Genomic DNA, 14,605 nt, shown 5'->3' on the forward strand with positions numbered 1-14,605 from the left:
AACACCCCCCTTCTACTGACACTCACTGGCCACTTTATCAGAAACAACCCCCTTCTACTGACACTCACTGGCCACTTTATCAGAAACACCCCCTTCTACTGACATTGACTGGCCACTTTATCAGAAACACCCCCCTCTACTGACACTCACTGGCCACTTTATCAGAAACACCCCCCTCTACTGACACACACTGGCCACTTTATCAGAAACACCCCCCTTCTACTGACACTCACTGGCCACTTTATCAGAAACAACCCCCTTCTACTGACACTCACTGGCCACTTTATCAGAAACACCCCCCCCCCCCTTCTACTGACACTCACTGGCCACTTTATCAGAAACAACCCCTTCTACTGACACTCACTGGCCACTTTATCAGAAACAACCCCTTCTACTGACACTCACTGGCCACTTTATCAGAAACACCCCCCTTCTACTGACACTCACTGGCCACTTTATCAGAAACACCCCCCTTCTACTGACATTGACTGGCCACTTTATCAGAAACACCCCTCTTCTACTGACACTCACTGGCCACTTTATCAGAAACACCCCCCTTCTACTGACACTCGCTGGCCACTTTATCAGAAACACCCCCTTCTACTGACATTGACTGGCCACTTTATCAGAAACACCCCCCTTATACTGACACTCGCTGGCCACTTTATCAGAAACACCCCCTTCTACTGACATTGACTGGCCACTTTATCAGAAACACCCCCTTCTACTGACACTCACTGGCCACTTTATCAGAAACACCCCCCCCCCTTCTACTGACACTCACTGGCCACTTTATCAGAAACAACCCCTTCTACTGACACTCACTGGCCACTTTATCAGAAACACCCCCCTTCTACTGACACTCACTGGCCATTTTATCAGAAACAACCCCTTCTACTGACACTCACTGGCCACTTTATCAGAAACACCCCCCTTCTACTGACACTCACTGGCCACTTTATCAGAAACACCCCCCTTCTACTGACACTCACTGGCCACTTTATCAGAAACACCCCCCTTCTACTGACATTGACTGGCCACTTTATCAGAAACACCCCCCTTCTACTGACACTCACTGGCCACTTTATCAGAAACACCCCCCTTCTACTGACACTCGCTGGCCACTTTATCAGAAACACCCCCTTCTACTGACATTGACTGGCCACTTTATCAGAAACACCCCCCTTATACTGACACTCGCTGGCCACTTTATCAGAAACACCCCCTTCTACTGACATTGACTGGCCACTTTATCAGAAACACCCCCTTCTACTGACACTCACTGGCCATTTTATCAGAAACACCCCCTTCTACTGACACTCACTGGCCATTTTATCAGAAACACCCTTCTTCTACTGACACACACTGGCCACTTTATCAGAAACACCCTCCTTCTACTGACACTCACTGGCCACTTTATCAGAAACACCCCCCTTCTACTGACACTCACTGGCCACTTTATCAGAAACAACCCCTTCTACTGACACTCACTGGCCACTTTATCAGAAACAACCCCTTCTACTGACACTCACTGGCCACTTTATCAGAAACACCCCCCTTCTACTGACACTCACTGGCCACTTTATCAGAAACACCCCCCTTCTAGGTACACTCACTGGCCACTTTATCAGAAACACCCCCCTTCTAGGTACACTCACTGGCCACTGTTATACACCCCCTTTTGACCAGTTCCACTATGTTGGTTTATAGGTCTAAATTCATCTGTGTCTGCAGCTTCACCTCTAAATGTATTGAGTCCAATTATGTTGTTAATTCATTTATTCATTCATCCTCTGTAACGGTTTAATTGTGTTCAGGAAGATGGTGGGTTTGGAGTCATTAGGTTCAAAGCAGAAACACACCCTATCAGCCAATCAGTATGTGTTTTTGGGCTGTGGGAGAACACAGCGCACTCCTCACAGAGAGTGAGCCACACTACCTGTTGTGTTACTGTGCCCCATCCTCAATTACAATTTCAGTCAGATTTCACTGCACTTTTGAGACACTTTCCACTGTGGTCAGTCTCCAGAAGTGATTATGTCTCTCTCTCTCTCTCGTTTTTCAGAGGAAGTGGCACTGCAGTCGGGCAGGGTGTGTTTCAGTACATCTCACCCCACACCCCCCCCCCCCAACCCATCCCCTTCTTTTTCTCCCTGTTTCTTTCTCTCTGCTAAAACCATTCTCTGTGAGGCTCATCCAGTGAGAACCTGAAGGTCTGGTACAGATTGAATGAGGCTCTCTCTTGTGCAACATCAGCTTCTACCTGGATCAGTAAGTTACACAGAAACACTCCCTCCTTTCTTACGGCTCCCAGGCGTCAGACTCGACGGTCATGCTGCGACAGGTTTTTATCACACAAGGCCCTGAGCAGAGAAGCGTTCTTTTATTTGCCTCAGCACTGGGGAAAGATGACGCTTCATCTAAGGAAAATTTCCCTCCACAGAGAGGACATGTCTGATAACAAACCCTCCCAGAACACAGCCTAGATTTATTTCAGCTTTCACTGGAAAATCTCTCTCTCTCTCTCTCTCTCTCTCTCTCTCTCTCTCTCTCTCTCTTTCTCTCTCTCTCTCTCTCTCTCTTTCTCTCTCTCTCTCTCTCTCTCTCTTTCTCTCTCTCTCTCTCTCTCTCTGTAGAAATGCTCATTGTATTATATTTGAAGGATGTGAGTCACTGAGCTGTTTGTGTGGTCACTGATTCTTTGCTGTGAGTGACTCAGACCGTAGTTAAGTCTTTGATGTGTCCAGTCTAGTGCTCTGGAGTTTAACCCTTTAATATCCACATACTTCCATTCTTCAGTCTTCACTATAATACAGTAATCACTGTAAAAACTGTATTTAATAGCACAAAGCACGGAGGATACAAGCTGCAAGTAAATATCAGCAGGTGCCTCAAAAAGAAGCTGATTTTTGAGTAGCTCATATGAATGGATCATTAAGTATTATGAATAATGACTATTCATCAGTTTTACCTTAACTTTATATAGTGCAGCACACATGAGATTCAAACTTGTAGTCCCTTTAAGAACCAGTTTACTTTCTATTGAGAGGGTCTCCCACATGGGGGCATCCCTCTAAGATCAGAATCTCTGATAAAAGCAGACACCAGGTGTCAGTGTAACTTACAACACAAAGAAGAACCACTGGAGAAACTACCAGGATTTGATTGATTGCTTTTTGCTCTGTAATCCCACCATTCAGTTCCTGTGTCAGTTATTTCTTCTTATTTATTTAAAATAAAAATCCCAAACTCAGGCATGAAAATCCCATACTTGAGGTCCAAATTCCTCCCAGAAGCAGAGTGTTTTCTGCTTGGTCTCTGCTGCTCCAGGGGGATTGTAATTGACCCAGTGCTCTTACACGTTCCTCACATACCACAAACTCTTTGGACGCCACACTGCACTCAGTCTCTCTGAGGTGTAATGTATTGACTGAGAAATAAAAACAAAGAAACTTTGTAATTTCAGACTCAAGTTTGCACCTGTACATTTGCAGCAGGTAAAACCTGTGAAGATACAGCTCAGGTAAAGGCTTAGACAACGCTACCAAGAAACTTACAGCCTGTGTTTTTATTTTTTTTAAAGCTTTGCAGACACTCGTCCCATTTCATAAATTCAGCTACTTTCCGTTTCACACGCATGGTTTCTCCACAGTTTAAAAAAAAAAAAAACACTGCCAATGAAATGGGGCACTCTGGAGCAGCTGCACATGAGCCTAAATTCAGCATGCTCAGTGCCTAGCCTGGGCAAGAGGGTTATAACTCCTAACACTGGGCTGTGGACCAGGGAGACTATGTACTCTGGAGACATGGAGCCCTGTGAAGTACCTTTAAGATGAGTTTCAGTGCCATAAAAACCATCCAACATCAGTGGTTGGTCTCACTAGTGCAATCTAATCCTCAGTCATTTTCCTACATCCAGAAGATAGAGGCTGTTACTGCTGTAAAAAGAGAACAAACTCTGATTAATGCCCTTTATTCAGAACAAAATCCCATTGGGGAAACATGACTAAAATCCAAATAACAATTATTTTTCAGCCCGTGGTCTTTATCCACAAGTATTCCTCATCCCACAAGTATGCACAGAAATTGGCACAAAACAGGATAATACAAACCCTTCTGATTGGCCTTGGCTTTTGGTTAGCCCAAGTCAGCCAGTGATTAGAGCTAAATAAAACACTGTACTGTTAAAGGCACAGCTTAGCAGAAAAGCCTCCTTATGTCAAAAGGACTTAAGACAGTGTACATTTACTTCTTTAGTGCTGCACTGGAGGTAACAAATAATGGATGCTTATATTCAACAATACCCAGACAGCGAGCGTGTATCAGTCCACTGGCATGGAAAGGCTGGCACACCACTGACTGTAGCCCACTGCTGGTCCACCATCGGAGCACTGAGATTACTGTCCTGTACCGGATAGAACTCATTTATAATCTCCTCAAACAGATTTTACATTCACAGAGACTTTTATTTTGAAAAACAAACTAATACAAATATTACCAACAGCTATGAGAGATATAATAATGAGTGTAAGACTGATATAAAATGATTAAATGATAAAAATATTGATACTGTGCTGATTATAATTATTTACTAATCTTATTTATAAAGAATAACAAAAAGAACCAAATGAATGAAAAATTATTCAATTGGACTGTGAATGGAAAAGTGCTAAAATGTGGCATTTTGTCTAAAATTCTGTTTAATCAGCAGCGGTCCGCCCAGAAAACGCTGTGTAAAACACTAGTGGACTTCTAACTTTGCCCTCAGTCACCAACCGTGGACCTGCCGTCTCCTTGATCTCAGGCTGCAGTCCTAATCACACACATCTCAAACTGTGTGAAGTTTCTAATACAGCTGCTGTTGTGTTTATTTGACACACTGTTATCTACAAGCATTTTCAAAAGTTTATGAACGTTTCACAGTTAAGGCTTGAATTTACACTCTAAGGTACTCCTATTGACATGTAGTGTCCAATTGTTCTTTTCCGTCTCTGAATATACCACTTTATGCTCTACAGTGTGGATTGTGCACATGATTAAAATAGATATAATACTGGGACTCTGACACATCCAGGCCACTGTGTGTCAGTGTAATGTCTGTTTTGTGACACGAAGTAGAAACACTGGAGAAAATCACTGATTTCTCATTTAATAAAAAGCCCACCATTTAATTCTTTACATTGTTCTTTTTATGGCCACTGTTATAGTGAGCAGCATATGGTATATACATAAATATAAAACAATAACTTCACTGGGTGCAAAGCGGGAACACACCCTAGAGGGGGCACTAGACCTTCACAGGGCGACACACACTCACACATTTTCTCAGACACTTATACCTATGAACTTTTGAGTCGCCAATCCACCTACCAATGTTTGTGGAAGGTCGGAGGAAACCCGCACGGACACAGGGAGAACACACTACACTCCTCACAGTCACATTACATGTGTCCCATGGACCTCAACCAATGTTTCTAGCCTCATAACTACGAATGTGAGTCATGTACAAACTCTGGATGAGATGGAATGGAGAGGGCAGACTGAGGCACAGGGCACCACAGTGGGGCAACAGCTAATGTCACTCTCCTGGGTCCTGGGTGTGGCTTCAATCCCCACCTCAGGTGATTGTCTGTGAAGGGTTTAGTATGTTCTCCCTGTATCTACATGGGTTTTTTCCAGGTCTTTAGTCTAAAATTACACATTAAAAGGTGGATGGGTTCTGCAAGTGTCCATAGGTGTGAGTGAATGTGTGAGTGTGTGGTGCCCTGTGATGCACTGGTGTCCTGTCTAAGGTGTGTTCCCACCTTGCGCCCAGTGATTCTGGGTTATCTCTAGACCCACCGTGATCCTGAACTGGTTAAAGCAGTTACAGACAGTGGATGGACAGACATTTAAATGTATTGACAATCATTTACAGCATTTTAGCTCCGCCCACCTCACGCCGAAGTTATAAGTGGTGTTTCAGCCTGACTGCTTTTTTTTTTAATGATGCACTGCTGACTCTGTCCTCTTCAGGAGAATATTAAGCTTGTGCCTCTGGCTGATATCTGTTGTCTAGAAGGTGGAAGCCAGAGATGCAAAGACCTTACAGATTGGTGCATGTTCACATTAATGTGGTAATCTGGAGCCCACCAACCCACACATTGTGAAACAAGACCAACAAGGCAGTTTCTGTGGCTTTTCTACATCAAAAAACATGGGTTACAATGAGTCGTTCTAATTTTGTGCTGCACTTTACATGTTGTGCAGAGACCTTTTGTCTGAGTCTGTCCAATCACAGCACTGGACCCGCATTTACGTGAGAGCACAAAGACGACGTTAAACGCAGGAAAAGTGAAACAATGAGCGCGGAGATATAAGAGCGGCTAAAATCCAGAGCTTCTGCTCCTCGCTCCTCACTGCTGTGCGCTCGGGGTCGGGGTGAACAGAGAGCGGCTCATTATCATTTAAAGGAACAGGTGCTGAAAGTGGACGTTCTGAACAGGGGCTGTTTACACAGGGGGAGAACACTGCTGTGGGGTTTGGACCAAAGCTGGTCACAGACGTTTCATTAAGAAACAGAACTGTGCTCCACTGTGGAGAAGAGGGGGTTTAAGTCAGAGACTCATTGTCACAGGTTTAGATTTCCCAAGCTGTGTTTTCTCTGGGGCTTGTTGAAACTTGCGGTAAAATCTCACTCTCTGCACATTTGCACCAGTTTGGGCAGTTAATAAAGTTAATAATATAGCATCATAACGACAAGTCCAGACTTCATACGTCCTGTCTGTGTTAGACTGCCAGGTCACGCATGGCCTTCTTTTGAGTTTCAGCAGTGCTTTCATTTTTTAAGCTTTTTTTTTTTGTTTTAATTCAATCATTCATTCACATTTTGCAACTGCCCCACCCCTTCCAGGGTAAAGCCCAGACCATGTCCCAGTCCATCACAGGGCATCACATACTCACCCAGTCACAGCATAGGAGGTAAATGGACTGAAACCACACTTAAGTCCTATTTAGATGGGATTCATTTACCGTGGGGAGCTGAGGTAATTTTATTGCGCCACAGGAGGTCAGTATTGTTTATTATATATTTGCACAGGATAAGACATCTTAAATATATAAATAACAGAGATGGGAGTGTCTGCTTGTTTCACACATTGCCATCACACCATTTTCAGCACTGCACTGACACAGACATGACAGTGGAATGTTTGTGTGCATGTTTTAAACAGTGTGGAATTTTTAGACTGTCACTACTGTTCTGAGAACAGCACAACAGCCAAAAATATCCAGGTCTCAACGACCTTATCTTCTAGTCCTTCACAGATAAGGAGAGAATAGATGACAAAAAAACGCCTTAATCCTTCACATGCGTATTGTAGCTGCTGCAATAAATAATTTAATGGGTGTAACTTAATGAGTGCAAAACACATACGTATACAAGCTACTATTGTGCACAAAGGTTCCTGACGGCTGCTGTCAGTTTCTCTGCTCTAAGTGATCCTTTAGGAAATCTTATAGATTTGATTCTGGAGTTATTTTCAACACCTGAGGTTCACCACATACTTGAATGACTCGTCTGATTTGTGTTATTTATTTCTTTACTAAACGCCTACTCCAACGTCTGCTTTCCTGAGAAAACCCACAACAAACTGCTTTATATTCACTCACATGTCGATTTGCATGGGATTAATGTAACCTGGGGTTATTTTTGTGCATTTACAGTACACTCTTAAAAATAAAGTTGCTACAAATGATTCTTTGAGGAATACCATAGAAGAACCAACTATAACTTTTCTTAAGCATTAAAAGGTTCTTCACACACACACACACACACACACACACACACACATATCTCTTAAACAAATTTTTTATAGAACCAGAGTCATTGCTCAAAGAACCCTTTGTAGCACCTTTATTTATAAGACCAGAGGTAAAAGGCTAGAGAATCTTTCCTGAAATTAAAGTATGCCTTCTGGAAAAATGACTAAAATGGTATATTCGGACAGGACTAAAATTACTGAGATACTCTGGTGATAAATATTTTACCACAGTTCCACACAAAACTATTTCCGTCCAAATAGGGTGTTAAACATTAAGAGTGCTACATCTGGAGTGTTTCAGCCTGAGACATCAGACCAGATCACATTTATGTACAGCATAAAGACACAGTATTGAAATCAGATTTATATAAAAGAGCACTAAGTAATTTTTGGTGTTTTTGCTACTGGGCTCCACCTACAGTTGCAGAGTGTAGTTCACTTTTAGAACATTGTCCTGAAGACAAGAGGGAGGAGGCAGGAGATTGTTCCCTAGTTACATAGTGCAGCAACCATAGAGGCTCTATTCTCATTAATACTGCTCAGTTAATCATTGCTATGATTTAGAATCTGTACTTTTAAGATAAAAAAATGTTTTGTTCATTTACATAAATTATGACACAGAGCCTATGGGCTCTTTACCAGTTTTAAAAGAAGCACAGTTTGCTCTCTGCATCTAAAGGTGTCAGACAGTTGTTCAGTGACTTAACAGGGACCCACCAGTTTTACTCAATGAACTTGTCTGTGGTTTTAATCTTGTGGCTGCCTGTATGTATGTAATGCATGTGAAATGTGAGTTGCTGGTGTAGCAGAGGGAGCCACAGTCAGGTGGGGCCTGTGTGTGGACAGGAAGTGGTTGATTATACTCTTTTTTGAGAGGCAGTGTTGCACAGTTAAGCTTTTCTCTTTTAACACTTTTATCACAAAGCTGAACAACTCCCATTTATTTTATTGTCTCTACTATAATGCATTTAGTATCTAAATACATATATATGATTGTGGGTTCATGTCCTGCTCTTCGGGTGACTGTCTGTGAGGAGTGTGGTGTGTTCTCCCTGTGTCTGTGTGGGTTTCCTCCGGGTGACTGTCTTTGAGGAGTGTGGTGTGTTCTCCCTGTGTCTGCGTGGGTTTCCTCCGGGTGACTGTCTGTGAGGAGTGTGGTGTGTTCTCCCTGTGTCCGCGTGGGTTTCTGCCGGGTGACTGTCTGTGAGGAGTGTGGTGTGTTCTCCCTGTGTCTGCGTGGGTTTCCTCCAGGTGACTGTCTGTGAGGAGTGTGGTGTGTTTTCCCTGTGTCTGCGTGGGTTTCCTCCGGGTGACTCTCTGTGAGGAGTGTGGTGTGTTCTCCCTGTGTCCGCGTGGGTTTCTGCCGGGTGACTGTCTGTGAGGAGTGTGGTGTGTTTTCCCTGTGTCTGCGTGGGTTTCCTCCAGGTGACTGTCTGTGAGGAGTGTGGTGTGTTTTCCCTGTGTCTGCGTGGGTTTCCTCCAGGTGACTGTCTGTGAGGAGTGTGGTGTGTTTTCCCTGTGTCTGCGTGGGTTTCCTCCGGGTGACTGTCTGTGAGGAGTGTGGTGTGTTTTCCCTGTGTCTGCGTGGGTTTCCTCCGGGTGACTGTCTGTGAGGAGTGTGGTGTGTTCTCCCTGTGTCTGCGTGGGTTTCCTCCGGGTGACTGTCTTTGAGGAGTGTGGTGTGTTCTCCCTGTGTCTGCGTGGGTTTCCCCCGGGTGACTGTGAGGAGTGTGGCGTGTTCTCCCTGTATCTGCATGGGTTTCCTCCGGGTGCTCCGGTTTCCTCCCACAGTCCAAAAACACACGTTGGTAGGTGGACTGGTGACTCAAAAGTGTCCGTAGGTGTGAGTGTGTGTTGCCCTGTGAAGAACTGGCACCCCCTCCAGGGTGTGTTCCTGCCTTGTGCCCAGTGATTCTGGGTAGGCTCCAGACCCACAGTGACCCTGAACTTGATAAGGGTTACAAACAATGAAAGAATGAATGAATGAATGATATTGGATATATTATGAATAATTTAAAATATCTCTAACTTATTTAGTAAGTGCCATGAAATGAATCTGTAAAAATCTGTAGAGGAACAGATTCTGTGCAGAGAGTTTTCTACTAACATCACATTTGTTGATTATTATATTTCGAATACAAATTTTGAAAAGTGGCAAGAACAATTATTAAATAATTTTGGAGATAACTTTTTGTTTAATAGATACATAAAAATCTCACTGTATGTTATAAAAGTAACTTATAAAAGCAACTTTAATTTTTTCTTTGTTCACAAACGCTGCACCATTACACCATGTATTATACGACAAAATGAAGTGAAAACATGAAACATCAAAAACATCTGTATATCACTGCTGTCTGGAACAATTGCTTATGTCTCTGAAATTATAATTTTGCAAGAGAAGGAACAAACTTAACTTATAATGTAGTTAAAAAGTAGAAAAAACAGCAACATAAGATATGTAATAAAAATTTATACAACATTATAAAAACTAAAGCAAATTCTTCAAATGCAAATGAAAGTTAAATATAATAATTGTGGTTCAGATTTTGTTAAGCAATGAGCAATTTAATTACATCTGTTTATTTAAAAATGTTTTTTATTATTTCACTCTGTTAAAAGTGTGAGCTCTCCTTTCTAAGTGATCTTTTACAGAGTTTAAATGGATAATTTAATCCTGATTCTGCATTTGTAATTTGGTCACACCGCTGATCACAGCAGGAGTACTCCACAACCTGCAAAACAAAGAATATTATCCATTTCAGAAATGCACTTTTTTGAACTTTTTTGAAGAAGTATTGATGCTGTGTCCACTGACCGTCCAGGCTGAGGATTGGCCAGAGGGCATCGGGGTGTCCTTTCTCCCTACAGTGGAATAAACTAAAAATCTATAGAAATTTCTTTTTTTGAAAACAAGTGAAATAAAGTCCACAAACTCACTCCTACACATTTAACAATGCTGTTTACTTGTTGAATAAAACATCAAATAGAGCCTGTGCATATTTTTATAAAATTACAGTGAACTTTACTTTCATTGAATGGAATGTTATTTTTTGAAATTATGTAAAAATATTTACATAACAGAAAAAATTAGGTTTTTGAATGACACCGATATATAATAAAGATTTATGAATGTGCAAAATACACAATGTGGCCTGTGCAACAACTTTGCAATATTTAAATAATATTTTTAATTTGTTAAATATGAGTTATTACACATATCACACATTTTTGCTCTTGCAAGCCTTATGTGGATTAAATACATATTTTATTGTTTTTAAATGGAACAAACATTTTATGCTCACCTCTGAGTAAACAAGCAGTGAAGGTGACCACGACGATGGTGAGGAAGAACAAAGCCCCGAACATCGCAGTATAGGTGATATCATGTTGATAATTTCCTGGTGATTAAAAAATACAATAATGGAATTAATTACATTGAAATGTACCCAATGCAAAACACACAGAGCAGACATCACACACACACACAAATTTATACTGAAACCATTATAAGTAACATAAAATAAGTGTGGCTACATATTTAAATGTCATAATAATCCAAATTAACGAGATAGATAAATATATAAATATAATAACTAGCCAAGTAATCCAATATTCACGATGGCTAAATATATAAATAATATGCAAATAAAATTAGAAAATATTAAAGAATCAAAGAAGATTCTTTAACAGACAAATAAAGAAATATTAGGTAGGTATAAAAATTAATAAAAGTTGTCCAAATTAACAAGGTGAATAAAAAATCAAATAACCCAGTAGGTAAATTAACCTCTTGGTCTCAGAGTTGTGGAGAGGCTCCTGTTGCCGTAACCGACCACACACTCAATCTGAGCCGCTTGTTTAAACTCTGCTTGAGAAAGTGTGATGCGAGCTCGAGTGAACTCCAGAGCTGAGTCACTGTCCTGTGTCCAGCTCGACTCCGTCCATCCACTGCGCTTCCTGTCATCAATCATCCAGACAATCTGGACCTGAGAGGGAACAGCTCCCATCACCAAGCACTGCAGAGGAACACTGGAGCTGGACACGTCCAATGGCCAGAACGGGACGATGGACAACTCCAGTGGACCTGGATCTACAACACACAACTCATTATCCAACTTTAACCGACCCAGATCTAAAACACACATCCCTAACAGGTCTGGATTTTCTGATTAATAAAACGGTTGCCCACTACCTACAGGGCTCAAATCCCTACACATCATATATAATTATTGTTTATCTGATGAATTAAAAATAGTGTGTGAGACATAGAACTTACAGTGCAACTCATGTAGAAGTTACTGGATTTTTTACGTCCTTCACAGGGCATAACACACAGACACTGAAATAAGGCAACAACTAAATCTAAACATAGACCACACTAATGTCAACAGTAGCTCTAATTACACTACTTGTCATTTGACCAGGGATCCACAGACAACAAGCATTTCTTCTCAGATTAAAGGGATTAATCAGAAATGTGTTCCCCGTGGGCTGCAGTAACAGCTTCTACTCTCCTGCTGAATTCACTAATTAGAAAGAGGTGTGGACACTCATTTGCACATGTGGTGTACTAACAACCGAGCAAAAAATCTGATTCTAAAAGTGTACATAAGTATACGCTGTAAACACTCTGTAAAATCATGTTATATTAAAGAAAAAAACAGAGTTGGAGATGTTACCGTGTTATTTTCCTGATAATAAACAGTGATCATTTTTCATACAATCCATAATCTGAAAGGTAATGCAGTTGAGGATTAGACTGATCTCATTAACTCACTTGTGACAATGACTGTGCTGCCATTTCCAACCAGACCCATTAGGTGATATCCAGCAGCGCAGTAGTATATTCCTGAGTCCTGAAGAGTCGCTTTAGAGACGGTCAGTGAACACATTTTAGTGTCAGCTGTTTGTTTGTTGAGGTCAGGAATAGAGGAGCGGACCTCTGTGAGTTTCAAAGTTCTAGGATTCACTTTGTGCCACGTTGTAGTTGAATAACAATATTTAACTTTAAATTCATGTACACAGTTTAATGTAAAGGTGTCCCCCACAGACACATGCACCACTTCAGGTGACTGCAGCAACATAGAAGAGAGAGAGGCTACAAAAAAAGAAAAAAACAATGTTCAAAATGTTAAGTCATTTATTTTTAAAAAGAATTGATCCTGTTCTGGGTCCGGAGTCAACCCAGAATTAGGCGCCGTTAATCACAGGACATCACACACTCACCCCTTGGGATGAGTGTCAGGGATGAGGAAGAGCCATAAGTCAGATATGTGTCTTGAATTTAACGTAATCTAAAATCATCTATAAAACCATGTTAATATGATAAAAGTTATTACTTTCTCTGTATTTCAACCTCAGAAACGGTTTAGAGAACTCATGTTTTTAAGTTTCTGGTAAAAGAAATACATTAGAAAAGACAAAACAAGACTTACTTCTGAAAGTGTAGGTGCAAAAAAAGAGCAGCACGTGCTGAAATGGTCCCATGGTGAAGGTGTGAATGATACTAAGGTGTGAGTGCTCTCTTATCTAACACACATCAGAAGCATCACTGTCTCTGCTTTGAACACTGAAAGAAGACCAAACTTCTATAAGATACTGATGTATGTGGAATAATAATTTTGGGTAGGATTATCTGTGTTTTGGACATCAACAACAATACCTCCTTCACATAAACCCATTATCCTTCACTATAAACACTGGCACACCACAGACACAACAATTCCCCAATGAAGATGACACAACTAAGTTAAAATCACAAAGCTGAGGAGCACAAAGTCAACACAGCAGACTTAAAAACCCAAAGATAATCATCCTGTGCTACTGCAGGCTGGGTTTTCACTTTCATACAGTGTTAAAGGTCTGAAAACAGAAAGCAACAAACAGCAACGGGTAGCAGTTTCTTTAAAATGTGGTCTAGAATGCGTCCTTTCCTTTAAGTCAGTTTGTGATGTTTCTGTCCTGATGGAGCTGCCCTTTTCGGCTGTATGTGTTATTATTGTGAAAAGGAAGCATCTACTTTGGTGGATCATGGATGAAGGATACTGTTCTGTGGCTGATTTTTGTGGTTTAGGACAGGCACGTTTTGCTATAACAGACATTGGAGATGATTATATGTTTCCAACATTGTACCAAAACTGCCGAAGGCTCTTTTCCTGTCCCACTGCCACTGGGCACAAAGTCAGTTCTATAAAGACCTGATCTGATGGGTTTAGTTTGGAGGAAGTCCAGCGTCCAGCACAGAGTCCTGACCTTAACTCACAGAAAAACCAGGGGATCAATTAGGAACTACTGGATGTGCCAAAGTACCAGCAGCCCCAGGCACAACCACTGTACTCTATTTGCATTGTCTTGCACAGAAACAAGTAGAACAATGCCTGCAGTTCTTCAAACAGTGTCAAAGAATAAACAACAACTAAATATAAAACTACAAGACATTTTTAAAGACACTTGAAGACACCTGATGATTGCTGGCATTACATACTCTCCACAGAAAAACTAAGACTGTGTAAACCTGGTCTAAATACCAGTGATCACATTATACCAGCTGTGAAACATGGGGGAGGTAGTGTGTTATTACTGTGCTCTATGTTTGATGTACTGTGCTCAGCAGGTGTAGGGATAGGAATGTGAGTGTGTTCATTAGCTTTAATTACTTTACACTTTAGATCTAAATCTCATATGTAACGGACAGTTTCAGAGAGATTATGTGCAGTGTGAGTTGATGGTGTAGCTGAACGTGCTACAGTCGTCTTGATGCTTTGTGTTGACAGGAAGTGGTTGATTTTGCACTTCTCAGA

At 41.4% G+C, this 14,605-nt stretch overlaps 1 protein-coding gene across 1 annotated transcript; it reads right to left on the bottom strand.

The window, feature by feature from the left end:
- Positions 1-10,417: 10,417 nt before the first annotated feature.
- LOC136700230 (immunoglobulin alpha-2 heavy chain-like) lies at positions 10,418-13,292 on the bottom strand. Its single transcript, XM_066675513.1, has 6 exons — positions 13,241-13,292; positions 12,583-12,903; positions 11,593-11,895; positions 11,108-11,203; positions 10,621-10,667; positions 10,418-10,537 (listed from the first exon to the last, which is right to left on the bottom strand). Exons 1-6 carry the CDS (start codon positions 13,290-13,292, stop codon positions 10,418-10,420), a joined length of 939 nt encoding a protein of 312 aa, XP_066531610.1.
- Positions 13,293-14,605: the final 1,313 nt, after the last annotated feature.

This window comes from Hoplias malabaricus, chromosome 6 (genome assembly GCF_029633855.1).
Source record: "Hoplias malabaricus isolate fHopMal1 chromosome 6, fHopMal1.hap1, whole genome shotgun sequence".
NCBI lineage: Eukaryota > Metazoa > Chordata > Actinopteri > Characiformes > Erythrinidae > Hoplias > Hoplias malabaricus.